Source organism: Babylonia areolata, chromosome 6, assembly GCF_041734735.1.
Source record: "Babylonia areolata isolate BAREFJ2019XMU chromosome 6, ASM4173473v1, whole genome shotgun sequence".
NCBI lineage: Eukaryota > Metazoa > Mollusca > Gastropoda > Neogastropoda > Buccinidae > Babylonia > Babylonia areolata.
In genome coordinates, this window is record NC_134881.1 from 47,755,344 (window position 1) to 47,770,343 (window position 15,000).

General features: G+C 46.3%; 1 protein-coding gene across 3 annotated transcripts in view; it reads right to left on the minus strand.

Annotated features, from left to right (window-relative positions):
* LOC143283102 (spondin-1-like) overlaps positions 1-15,000 on the minus strand; it is a 221,377-nt gene that overhangs the window by 87,509 nt on the left and 118,868 nt on the right. For all 3 annotated transcript variants that reach the window (XM_076589201.1, XM_076589200.1, XM_076589202.1), the window contains exon 3: positions 314-462. In XM_076589201.1, the coding sequence (XP_076445316.1) occupies positions 314-462 (149 nt within the window). The remainder of the gene's footprint in view (positions 1-313; positions 463-15,000) is intronic.

Genomic DNA, 15,000 nt, shown 5'->3' on the forward strand with positions numbered 1-15,000 from the left:
CGCACACACGCACGCGCGCGCTCACGCAAACACACACACCACACGTGTCATATCACTTTAAGAGAAAAGACGTTGAATTAAAGAACGAACACACACACACACACACACACACACACACACACACACGTACACGAAAACGCACACACACACACGCACGCACTCACACCCCCCCCACACACACACACACACACGCGCGCGCGCGCGCACACACGCACACACACACACACCACGCCCCAACTCTCCCCTCCCCCACACATCACGCCGCCATCCCCCCCCCCCCTCCCCACAAACACACTTAAGACGCCGCTCTCACCTGAACTCGATGCAGGTACCGGTGCGGGGTTTGGGGGCTACCCAGGCAAAACGGACCCCCTCCTTCTGCACCAGGTAGCGGTGGGAGATCACGTGGTACTCACAGATCTTCTCCTCCCGCAGGTCGTGCACCTGAGCGTTCATCTTCACCTGTAACCACACAACACAACACACCTGGGCGTTCATCTTCACCTGTAACCACACAACACAACACACCTGGGCGTTCATCTTCACCTGTAACCACACAACACAACACACCTGGGCGTTCATCTTCACCTGTAACCACACAACACAACACAGCACACCTGGGCGTTCATCTTCACCTGTAACCACACAACACAACACAGCACAGCTGGGCGTTCATCTTCACCTGTAACCACACAACACAACACAACACACCGGGCGTTCATCGTCACCTGTAACCACACAACACAACACAGCACAGCTGGGCGTTCATCTTCACCTGTAACCACACAACACAACACAGCACAGCTGGGCGTTCATCTTCACCTGTAACCACACAACACAACACAGCACAGCTGGGCGTTCATCTTCACCTGTAACCACACAACACAACACACCGGGCGTTCATCTTCACCTGTAACCACACAACACAACACAGCACACCGGGCGTTCATCTTCACCTGTAACCACACAACACAACACAACACACCTGGGCGTTCATCTTCACCTGTAACCACACAACACAACACAGCACAGCTGGGCGTTCATCTTCACCTGTAACCACACAACACAACACAGCACAGCTGGGCGTTCATCTTCACCTGTAACCACACAACACAACACACTGGGCGTTCATCTTCACCTGTAACCACACAACACAACACAGCACACCTGGGCGTTCATCTTCACCTGTAACCACACAACACAACACACCGGGCGTTCATCGTCACCTGTAACTACACAACACAACACAGCACACCTGGGCGTTCATCTTCACCTGTAACCACACAACACAACACAGCACAGCTGGGCGTTCATCTTCACCTGTAACCACACAACACAACACACTGGGCGTTCATCTTCACCTGTAACCACACAACACAACACAGCACACCTGGGCGTTCATCTTCACCTGTAACCACACAACACAACACACTGGGCGTTCATCTTCACCTGTAACCACACAACACAACACACTGGGCGTTCATGTTCACCTGTAACCACACAACACAACACAACACACCTGGGCGTTCATCTTCACCTGTAACTACACTACACAACACTTAAATTGTAACTACACAACACTACACAACACACCTGGGTGTTGATCTTCACCTGTAACCACACAACACAACACACCTGGGCGTTCATCCTCACCTGTAACCACACAACACAACACACCTGAGCGTTCATCTTCACCTGTAACCACACAACACAACACACCTGGGCGTTCATCTTCACCTGTAATCACACAACACAACACACCTGAGCGTTCATCTTCACCTGTAATCACACAACACAACACAACACCCTGGGCATTCATCCTCACCTGTAACCACACAACACAACACACTGGGCGTTCATCCTCACCTGTAACTACACAACATAACACACCTGGGCGTTCATCTTCACCTGTAACTACACAACATAACACACCTGGGCGTTCATCTTCACCTGTAACCACACAACACAACACATCTTCACCTGTAACCACGCAACCCAACACACCTGTAACCCGCCACACAAAACACAACACAACACACCTGTAACCCGCCACACAACACAGGACAACACAGCACACCTGTAACCCGTCAAAGAACACAACACACCTGTAACCCGCCACACAACACAACACACCACAACACACCTGTAACCCGCCACACAACACAACACACCTGTAACCCGCCACACAACACAACATACCTGTAACCCGCCACACAACACAACACACCACAACACACCTGTAACCCGCCACACAACACAACACAATAACCTGTAACCCGTCACACAACACAACACAATAACCTGTAACCCGACACACAACACAACACACCTGTAACCCGTCACACCAAACAACACAATAACCCGTAACCCGACACACAACACAACACACCTGTAACCCGTCACACCAAACAACCCAATAACCCGTAACCCGACACACAACACCAAACAACACACCTGTAACCCGTCACACAACACAACACAATAACCTGTAACCCGACACACAACACCAAACAACACACCTGTAACCCGACACACAACACAACACACCTGTAACCCGTCACACCAAACAACCCAATAACCCGTAACCCGACACACAACACCAAACAACACACCTGTAACCCGTCACACAACACAACACACCTGTAACCCGTCACACAACACACTACACTTGTAACCCGCCACACAACACAACACAACACCTGTAAACCGCCACACAACACACCACAACACACCTGTAACCCGCCACACAACACACCACAACACACCTGCAACCCGCCACACAACCCAACCCAACACACCCGTAACCCGTCACACAACACACTACACTTGTAACCCGCCACACAACAAAACACACCTGTAACCCGTCACACAACACACCACACTACACCTGTAACCCGCCACACAACACAACACAACACAACACACGTGTAACCCGCCACACAACACAACACACCTGTAATCCGCCACACAACACAACACACCTGTAACCCGTTACACAACACAATACACCTGTAACCCGTCACACAACACACTACACCTGTAACCCGCCACACAACACACCTGTAACCCGCCACACAACACAACACACCTGTAACCCGTCACACGACACAACACAACACACCTGTCTGTTTCATCACATCATTTCTTTTTTTTCTCCAGGGACTGCTGGTATACCCTTTTCCACCCACAGCTGCACTTCCTGACAGACAGCCTGATGAGGCAGCATGCAGGTAGGGGCGTGCGCGTACACACACACACACACACACACACACACACACACACACACACACAAACACACACACACACACACACACGTACGTTCACAGCTAAAAACAACAACAAAACAACAGCAACACCAACAGCAACAACAAAAACAACCACCCAACCAACAACAACAACAAAAACAAAACAAAAAAAGAAACATGCACACACACAGCTTCTACAGACAGACAAACTGGCGAACGCAGACACATGGATATACACATTTACACCACAGGATTCATGATAAAACAGATTTAAAATAACAAAAAAAGTATTTTTACACAGAGCAGAAACGGAAGAAAAAGAATTCGCAGCACGACACCAAACACACCAAAAGCCATTATCTCGGTCACTATCTTTCTAATTCTACACAGTAGAATGTGACTGTTCCAAGTGACCAGGCCTAAGAAAAACAACACCCCCTCCGCCCCCCAAAAAAACAAAACAAAAAACAACAAACAACAACAACAAAACAACAACCCTAAAACCCCATAACACACACACACACACACACACACACACACACACTTTCTGTAAACTGCGGCAATCAAAATTACGCAGGAAACTTATTTGTAAAGTTATATGGCTGATATCTGCTGCGTCCATAAACCAGCGTGGCTACGTGGCTGAAAACAACGTTGTTTGTGTCCGTTTGCTTTCTCCCCCCTAAGTGTTGTGCAGTGCATGTAGCATTTCAACACGTCAGCATGGTTCATCACTTCGTTATGCGCCCCTGTATCGTCACATTTTCCTTTCTGCACACCCCTGTCCTTCACCGTATTTTAACCCTGCGTATTCATCAAATCTATTCTCTTCTTTTGCATGTAAATTTCAAATACCAAATTCATATCCATTTTTCTTCATAACAGCTTCATGCTTATCACGCGGGCGACCAAATCTGGAGAAGCTGATGGACGATTTTAAACGGATTGGGGAAAAAATAGATTGTGGGAAAAATCCATTTTTATTATTCTGCACTCAATCGATCGTGTGTGTGTGTGTGTGTGTGTGTGTGTGTGTGTGTGTGTGTGTGTGTGTGTGTGTGTGACAGACAGACAGACAGACAGACATAATATTCCCGCTGATTGTCTCAGAACATGTCAGTTTCTTCGATCCGACTGTATGTGGTTTTGGATGCTTTACTTCTGTCCAGATTTTCTCTTTCAAAACGTCAAAGATTGTTTATTATTCTTATCTCAATACATTTAGCTGTTGTTTACAAGGTTGTGTGAAAAAACAAAACAAAACATGTTGATTGCTAATCTCATTACCCTGGTTAAAAAATATCGTCCCGTTTCTCTCTGATCGCTCAGACTTTCCCGTTCCCATCTTCTTTCCGCTCTGTCTTCCTCTTGCCTGATCCCCTTTCCGGGGGCAGGTAGTGACGTTCCCATCTCCTTTCCGCTCTGTCTCCCTCTTGCCTGATCCCCTTTCTGGGGGCAGGTAGTGACGTTCCCATCTCCTTTCCGCTCTGTCTCCCTCTTGCCTGATCCCCTTTCCGGGGGCAGGTAGTGACGTTCCCATCTTCTTTCAGCCCTGTCTCCCTCTTGCCTGATCCCCTTTCCGGGGGCAGGTAGTGACGTTCCCATCTTCTTTCAGCCCTGTCTCCCTCTTGCCTGATCCCCTTTCCGGGGGCAGGTAGTGACGGAGGACGCGGGGGACACAGTGGAGGAGGCGGTGAGAGAAACACAGCGAGGGCTTCAATCACTTTCCCCTTTGTGACCTCGTCAAACGATGACGGTCTGGATACTGGGCAAACACCCCCCTCCCCGTTCTTTCCCTTTCTTTCTTTCTTTACCTTTTTTAACTGCTGAGAACAAACCAGACATACAGAGTGAGAGTTCTCTTTTCTCGTAAGGAATTAAAAGCTGAAAAGATTATTAGTCTTTGCCTTCTTTTCCGTATTGAGAGAGAGAGAGAGACAGATAGACAGACAGACAGAGAGGTGGGGAGAAAGAGAGGAGAGATCAACAGATAGAAAAAAAAGGAAAGAAAAGAGAAAGGAGAAAATCTGGCCCTAAGGATTGGAACATATCAATGTGATACCCCAGTAAACAGTTCACTCCTGAAGGATGAGAACGTACGCATTTATACATATTCTTCATGTTAACAACATTTTGAACTGTGGAGATATGTTTTGCCACATCGTTTCTCCAAAACATCTCAGTGAATCCACGCGTACAGAGGGCCAGGATCTGTCAAAACTGCCGTCTGTGAACCACCAGCCTCTTATATCCTTTCAAAGTTCTTAAATTCCTCCACGATTTCCATTGAACCGACCACCATTTCAAAAGATAAAAACTTAACTCTTGTAACCTCCTCCCCTATCCCCCCATCAAAAAACAAACAAGAACAACGAAAAAAACAAAACAAAAAAACAACAACAAAAAACATACCTCATCTCTCTCTCAATCGGTTCAGACTCCAACTCTTTAAACTAATTAAAACTCACCTTTCTTACTTTGTCAAGAACTAATCTCTTCTAACATATCAAGTAACCATCTCTCTTAACCAATTAAGGACTATCAATCTATCAATGATATCCCGGGCTAACTCCCAATGAAAGTCATGTCAGACAGACCCTCCTCAGAATAACTCTGGAGATGACTTGAGGTGGAGTCATTCTGTGGCATCACACGCCACATGAAGTTGAGAGAACAGGAAGTGATTACAGGAAGGAAAACGGCAGTAGCAGTTGTCTCCAGGTTTACATCAATCGGCTTCTGACACTATTAACTTGTCAAACAGCAGCAGTTCGGATGCTATTCTCCGTTTTTAACTCACTCCGGACGTATTGTTTTCTCCCTGGCTTTCCCCTGCAGACGACCCGTTTGTTAGTTAGGGGGAAAAAAGCACAAAAAATACAAAATACAAAGTAACTAAACGAAACTCCCTGTACTTGACCCACCGACCCCTCTCCTCACGTTGTGTGTACGCCTACCCCCCTCCCTCTCTTCACAGCCCTCAGAAGCAGTCACTGTCAGTACCTTCTTGCCGGTAGCTTTCTTCACTGCAGATACTTTATTCAACGTTTTCATCATCCTCGTCGATGTCGAAACCTTCAGTCTGAAGCATTTCAATCACTTCAGCAGCAGTAAAAAGCCGCTGTCGTGATCTAGTTTGCTCCAAAACTTTCCACGTGTATCCATTTTCGACACGTATGCAGATTAGCTTGTCATGTGGGGTGCCGGACTCATAGTTTCGCTGGCGAGTGTGTTGTTACGGAACCTCACGAAGAAACTTTCCATTCGACCCTCGACACGTTCGCAATGCCCGGTGTAGCTGCGATTTTTATGCTACCCCATGAGGAAAACGTGGAATTTTTTTTAATTGTGGAAACCACTATTGCGTTCCATCGTCGGGAGTTAGTTTTAAACTCCAACTGTCGTTGTTATAAACTAATGATCAAGGGTGGTCCAGGTGCAGAGAAATGAAGCCAACAGGAATCATTTGTTTTACACACATACACATACTAAACTGTTACACACACACACACACACACAACAACAACAACAACACACAAACACACGCATACACACACGCGCGCACTCACACATACGCACGCACACACACACACACACACACAAAAAAAAAAAACAACAACTCATGCACACTCACACATATGTACACAAACACAGACACGCACGCACACATGCATTTTCAGAACAGAATGTAATTGAATTTTTTTTCTATCAAACAGGCAGGTAACTCTGCCACTAATGTGTGAATGTAGTTCTAATAGCATTGAACATGAAAAGACATGACCACGAACCAGGTAACCTTTCATGTAAGAATCGGATGAAAGAAGAAAAAAGCACACACACACAAAAACAATCAAACAACAAAAAACCCACCACAACAAAAAAACAACAACCAAAAACAAAAACAACAACACAAAAAAAACCAGCAAAAAGCAAACAAACAAACACACACAAAAAAACTGACGAAGCTGAATCACTGACATGTTATCATTTAACATTTATAGAACCCTCTCTTTCTTCCCCTCGGTCATTCCGCTTTTTTCACACAGAGAGCGAGAGGGGCTGGAGAAACCTACAGAGAGACAGACAGACAGACGGGCAGTGAGAGACCCAGAAAGATAGAAAGAGAGAGAGAGAGGGGGGGGGGGGGGGGGAGGGGGGGGGGCAGACGGACAGACAAACAGATCGACAGAGAAAAAAACAAACAGACAGACAAAGAAAGAGACAGAAACAGAGACAGGCAAAAGAACGACACACTCTTTCCCCCTGCAAACAAACGCGACAGTCGACATTGAAGACGTGGCATGCAGGCCGCGAAAAGGCCCAAAGCCGCGGACTGACTGCAGACTGAAAGACCGCACGGTGCATGAAGGGTCAACCCGGCACACGTCAACACTGCACAATGCACGTGTGATACCCCGACAATGGCCTGCTTAATCACTTCTCGTCAAACGTCACACCACTTCACTGACGTCTTTCATTAAAGGGCCGTGTGGCACAACTGTTCAACTGTAGGACTCTCTGTGTGTCGGAGCCTACAGGTTAGCAAGCGTTGCCTCTCCCCAACAATATGTCATTATGGGGTATTTTCCTGAAATGAATGGTCTATCACTGGTCCATTTTTCTGAACTATTTTTTCCACGTTCCAGGCACAGATGTATATAAATATATATATATATATATATATGTGTGTGTGTGTGTGTGTGTGTGTGTGTGTGTGTGTGTGTGCTGCTGTTGTTGTTGTTGTTTGGATGTTCTTATTCTATATACACGTATTTGGTTTCTGGCCGTGTTTGTCAGCCTTCTTGGAAACGACAGTCTTGCCAAAAGCTTGCACCAGTCCTGGTTTTTGGATCAGAGACCCAACCATAAGCGCATTTCCACAGTCATTTGAACAACGGGCTGCCTACCTTCAACCCCGAGCTTTGGTAATACAATCATGAGCAACTGGAACAATTTAGTACTTTCTTTTGATAAAAGTTAGATACTGATTTCCCGTTTCTACCTAAAGCCAGCTATACCATTTTGTTTTGGGATTATTCTTTTAAAAAAAAGGTTAACGCCAGTGTGATTCAACTGATTTTGCTCCAACGCCGGGCAAATCATATATTATCAAAACATAAATTATCGGCTTGTTTGCAAAAGGACCAAATATTTAGTTTCAGAATTTTACTTAACTGTTCCTCACATTCTGTTTTCAATACAGAATCTAAGCATTAGTCAAAATTCTGGTGGATGAAGTTTTTTGTTGCAAAATTTCGCGTCTGGAAACAATCGAAGCTTTCATCACAAGATTTTATGTTCACGAGCAGGCACACACACACACACACACACACACACACACACACAGAGAGTAGGCGTCAGCTGAAAGCTGGTCCTTGAAGAAAAGGATTATTGTGCAATACTTGCGTCTGTGTCAATGATTCCATTTAACATATGCAGGAATGGTCTTCACAAGCAACTTACAGGCAGGGATAACCACGGCCAGTATACGACGCTCCTAATTCTTTTCGGAACCCATTTCAACAACACTGGCATTAAAAATGGACCGATTGTTCGCAGCCTATGAATCAATATTCATTGTAACCCCGGTACACTTGGTAATGAAGATATATTCTATTCTCGTGTGATCTGTTCTCGGCCAAAGTTCAATCTTTTTGACAGCACACGGCGCTGCTACCCTATGCAATAATAGCCTGGATCAGGTGTTATCATTAACTCACCAATTTCAGTCTGACAAAATCGTGCCTTCTTTTCCCCCGCAACCCATCACTAATCCTTTCTCCATAAAAATATTCCGACAGCCTCAAAACGAAATTAACATATTTTGACCGACTATTTCAGAAGATCCTCGAACAATTCAAACATACACCATTCTTTTCCACACTTTTTGTACAATTTATAAGCCATGTGTTTCAATCCCGACAAAATTAAGGGTTGAAAATTTCCCTGACATCATAAATACATTGAAAGCCGTTAGTGTTAGGTCTTCTTTTTTCTGGGTGGGGTGTGGGGGTGGGAGGTCTGTCCCATGATCTTCACCATTTCAGTGGCATTACTCCCACGCCGCTCATCCCGAATTTCTCACAAACAAACAATCGGCTTCGTCTGCCGTCAATGTCTTGTTCCCCTTTCTGTGCGATTATGCACGCAGAAGACGAAATTCATGCTAACAATCCGTGATCTGTGTTAGTGTTCGGCGGGATGCAGATAGACGAACATGCCCCACAATGTAACCTCCCCCTTCCCTCTCGCCACCCGAAAAAAGGGCACAATTGTAGGGGGGGAAAGCACAGAGAAAGAAAGAACCCTGAGTACATCCCAGGAATGATCACCTATGCCGCTTCCTCAAGGGAGACTACGCGCGCAGCAGGCACTGACAACCAAACCAAAGACAGCTGGTTCTCCCTGGGGAAGACTCCGCAGGTTTGGGACTCCTGCCTGTCTCTGAGCACACACTGAATCCGACATATGGCGGTGGGAGTGAGGGAGGGGTGTGTATGTGAGTGTGGGAGGGGGTGGAGGGCGGGGGGGGGGGGCGATCGGGATACTGCCTGGATACGAGAAGGGCACGCACACTTCCCACATTGTTTGACAAGTCGTATCTAACAATCTTGATATGCGTTTACAGGACTGTGTTGTATTGTATAGTATTACATTTTGTCACAGCAGATTACTCTGTATGAAATCCGGGCCGCTTTCACCAGGGGAACCACGTTGCAACAGAGCATCGCCACCTTGTTTTTCTTTTTCTGCCTGCAAGTGTATTATTTTGTTTTCCTATACAAGTGTTGTTGTTTTTTTCTACAGACATTTAACAGGGAAATCACTTTTGTTGCCGTGAGTTCTTTTACGTGTGCTAAGGCATGCTACACACAGGACCTCGGTTTATTGTCTCATTAGATGATCGCCTCATCTTAGGATCCAACGGTTCGTAAAACAAGTTCCATGCGCTACGTGAACTCTTCTTCGTTCGTGGGCTGCAACTCCCACGTTCACTCGTATGTGCACGAGTGGGCCTTTGCGTGTACTCCGTTTTCTGGGGTGTGCATGCTAGGCATGTTCTTGTTTCCATGACCCACCGAACGCTGAAATGGATTGCAGGATCTTTAACGTGTGTATTTGATCTTCTGCTTGCGTATACACACGAAGGGGTTTCAGGCGGAAAAATCTCTTCCCTTTACCTACCAGGCGCCGTTACCGAGATTCGAACCCGGGACTCTCAGATTGAAAGTCCACTCGGCTATTGCGCCCCTCAACTACGTGAGCTCTGTGTGATCTTTATTCACATGTTATTAAAAGATAAAGCAACAGCAATAAGCGGAAGAAGCAAAGGATGTACGTGCTTGCTCAGCGTTTTAGGGACAATTTGTCACTTTGTGTTTCACTTTGTGTTGGATATAATATCGTAAATGCTAAAGTACAATACGGGTTCAGCTAACTCGAAGTCATTACCTGACAACCACCCCGGGCCCTCTTCTCCAACCCAAGCTGCCACTCCCTCACCTCTCCCCCTTCTCCATATACACTCATAGCACGTGAATAAGCGCAATGCGAACAAGCACATTCATCAACATCAACATTTCTCCCCCCCCCCCCCAGCCCCCCACCCCCCGCCCCATCGACTCCTCTGTGTGACTCCCCCCCCCAGCCCCCCACCCCCCGCCCCATCGACTCCTCTGTGTGACTCCCCCCCCCCCAGCCCCCCACCCCCCCGCCCCATCGCCTCCTCTGTGTGACTCCCCCCCCCCAGCCCCCCACCCCCCGCCCCATCGCCTCCTCTGTGTGACTGGCGGAGTGAACGTTCACGCCTTGTTGTGAAGACTACTCATTCCATCTTGATGGGGAAATTGGGGATATTGGCGCACATTTATTCCAAATATTACATTTGAAGGATACTCAACGAGTTTCCCAAATGCACGTTTCAGTTCTGATTTTTAAGCACCGGTTTCTCAATCCTTCAAGCACATGTCCCCCCCGCTCCCCCCCGCACCCCCCCACATGACCCAACCCCACATCCCCCCTTTCCTCTCCCGGCCAAACTCCTCCGCCACCTTACCCTCCCTCTCCCCCCTCTCCCCACCCTCCCCTTCCTCTTTTCTGCCTGGCACAACATCCATGATGAAGCGCGTCACCATAAAGAAGGGAAGCAACCACTCTTCTGTTGCGCTCGCTTACGCCGCTTGTTGGCGCTCTTCAGTTCGGTCGGAAGTCAGCTGCGGTATTTTTTGCCAGGTTGATTTCCTCATCTGCTCCCCCCACGGCTGATGGTACATGGCCCCAGCCTGGCTCGCGGAAACCCGTTTCTGTGAAGGCTGGGTTTCTGTTCCAGGCGGAAGTTTTTAAAGTCATCATCAAATCATCATCATTATTATCGTCATACCACCATCGTAATGTGGTGATTTGTTTCTCTATTTTCTTCATGTTTAACGACTTGTTTGATTCAGCTCAGCGCAAGCCCGTCAACACGTGTTCTGTGGAGGCTTGCTTTTTGTTAGTTCTTGGTAAAGCTTCTTCTTCTTCTTCTTCTTATTATTATTATTATTATTTTAAGATCACCATTTTCGTCACTGTATCATCCCAGCTGTGAAGGCCTGCATTCTCCATCACTAGCTGCCGTCAATGATCATCATCACCATCATTCCGTCTTCCGCTTCCCGATTCACTGAGCGAGGTTTCACCGCAACCAGACCACCACTGACTGTACATACGTTTCGTTCTGATTCTTGTGCACGCCTATGCTCCCGCCATTCCATTGCTGTGACGCTGTCCTCGCTCGCACGGGTACCCATTTTCTTGACAAGTATCCGAGGGGTCAGTGCTTTGGTGCTACTGTGACACCAAAATGTTTAACCCCCCTCTCCCCCCTCCTCCATGCAATTCCCTCGATAGAAAGTAAAACAAACGTTCTAAAAAGGACAAACTTCAAGAATTGTCTGACTGCATCTGTGTGTGGCGCTGGACAAAACCAGTGGACCAGACCACTGTGTGATATTCTGAAGGACCTAAAGCCCGTCTTCACTTTTCCTGAAGTGCTAATACTCGGTCCTCCCTCTTCCCCCACCATATAACTCTCAATTAGAACCACGTCTTTCCGACACTGCCTTTCATCAAATGATCTTCCTGCTCTGAAATGACCCCCCCTTCAATGCAATCGATAGGACTTTTTTTGTTGTTGTTGGATCGTTTAAGTACTTGACTGGAAAAAAAAGTCTCTTCATATGTGTTGAATGGGTGAACCAACGTCACCTTTGCTCGGCTCAATAGTGTTCAAGTGGGTATGAGGGGACCTGTCACGTTGTGCTGTGGAACAGTTCCACGGTGTACTTTTCTGCCTTTTTCCTCTTTCTTTTCAGTCTTGCTTGCCTTCTCAATGCCTGGTGATCTCACCCCCACTCTCTCTATAACCGTCTTCCTCTCATCTCACGTGCACAACCCTTAATTTTCCCCTGAAGAGTTGGCACTCGGGACATCTCATGGTTTAGCAGTCATGGGTCTTCCTTCACTACCGTTTTCACCTGTCGTGACCCTCACTGGTGTCCACGCAGACCCGTCCCGGTGGCGTCTTGAATTTGCGCTGGTCTGTTTATTATTCAATTTGTATGAACATACAGGGCGACAAAAGCAGCTTAAAACCTTCATCTTTAAGAAGTGAAGGGTTTTTTTTTGTTTTTTGTTTCGTTTTTTTTTGTGTGTTTTTTTTTGTCATGACTCTTACTCGAGGCCATAAGCTGTCAATATCTTCACCTTTAAAAAGCAAACTTTTTTAGTCTTGAATCTAACTCGAGGCCATTAGCCGCCAATACGTTCTCCTTTAAGAAATAAAGTTTGGAAGTCTTGAATAATAATAATAATAATAATAATAATAATGGTATTTATATAACGCTGAATCTTGTGCATAGACAAATCTAAGCGCTTTCGCACCAGTCATTCTCACGCAGGCATAACTCTAAAACTGGAGAAACTGAAGACAAGGAAGAGGCAGGGAAGGGAGGCTATTTTGGGAAGAGGTGGGCTTTAAGGCCAGACTTTAAAGATTTGAGTGGGAGACTTGACGAAGCGAAAGAGGAAGTTCATTCCAATTGCAAGGTCCAGAGACAGAGAAAGAACGGCGGCCAACAGTCGAGAGTTTGAATCTGGGTATGCGTAAATGGAGTGGATCTGAAGCTGATCGTAGGGAGCGAGATGGAGTGTAGAGGTGAAGGCAGCCACAGAGATAGGAAGGGGCTGATTAATTGTGAATACATTTGTAGCATACAGTGCTGATCTTGTACTTTATTCGGTGTGAGACAGGGAGCCAGTGGAGATGTTGCAAAAGAGGAGTGATGTGCTCAGATCTTTTCTTTCTGAGGAAGAGTCGGGCAGCAGAGTTTTGTATGCGCTGAAGGGACTGAATGGATGAAGCAGGCAAACCAGACAATAGAGAGTTACAGTAGTTAAGACGAGAGAGAATGAGAGAAAACGACAAGTCTAGATGTTGCGTCAATGGACAGATATTTCCGGATGGAACTGATGCGCCGCAGTTGACAGTAGCAGGACTGACATGTCTGACTTATAAATTTTTGCATGGACAGTGTGTTGTCAAGGACAACGCCGAGGTTCCTGACTGAACTGGAAAGAGGGATGGATGTACTGCCAAGTTTGATTGTGTCAGTTGTTATGGAAGAGAGTTTTTGTTTAGTTCCTATTATCATTGCTTCAGTTTTGTCCGCGTTCAATTGTAACTTATTTAGAGTCATCCAATTTTGAATATCCAGGAAGCAGTTGGATGTTTTTTGCAAGAGCGACGACAGTTTTTCAGGTGTATCACTCTTCTGGAGTTGAGTGTCATCAGCATAAGAATGATGACTAACATTTTGGCGGTTGATAATTTCAGCGAGAGGAGCAGTGTACAATGTGAAGAGCACCGGGCCTAAAACAGATCCCTGTGGGACTGCATGTTCAATTTTAACGGGTTCAGACTGGAAATTATCAACAATGACAGACTGGAATCTATCCCTGAGATGAGATTTGAACCAGTGCCGTTGATACCAAATGTAAAATGAAGACGGGAAAGAAGGATTGAATGGTCTATCGTGTCAAAGGCGGCTGACAAGTCGAGAAGAGTGAGAAGGGAGATCTGTCCTGAGTCGGACGCTAGCAGTAGGTTATTCAGGATGTGGAGGAGAGTGGTTTCGGTGCTGTGGTCAGCACAATATGCATACTGAAATGGGTGGATAAGATTGTTAAAACAAAGGTGATTGTTGAGCTGCTTCAGGACAGCTTTTTCAAGGAGTTTGGACAGGAATGGAAGATTAGAAACTGGTCGATAGTTTTTCAAAATGTTTGCGTCAAGGTTGGATTTCTTCAGAAGAGGCAGTTTTGAAAGTGGATGGAAACGTTTCAGTGAGAAGGGATGAGTTGACAATGTTGGTGATTGTGGGGAGAAGCTGTGAGACACACTGGGAAAAGACCGAGGCTGGTATAGGATCGAGCTCACAGGATTTTATTGTCATTTCTTTCAGGATTTCATGGACTTCTGTTTCAGTTAATGGATTAAAGGAATGGAGAGGAGTGCCGTTGAACTGAGGATCAGGATGACTAGGTTGGAAAGGCATTTGGTCTAAGATGGTACGAATATTCTGGACTTTGTCAAAAAAGAAAGAGGAGAAGACATTGGGGAGTTCAGATAAAGTGTAGGCAGAAGGAAGATGAGTCTTTTTTGCAGTACCGAGAAGATTTGACATGACAGAGTAAAGAGATTTGGTGGATGTGGCAT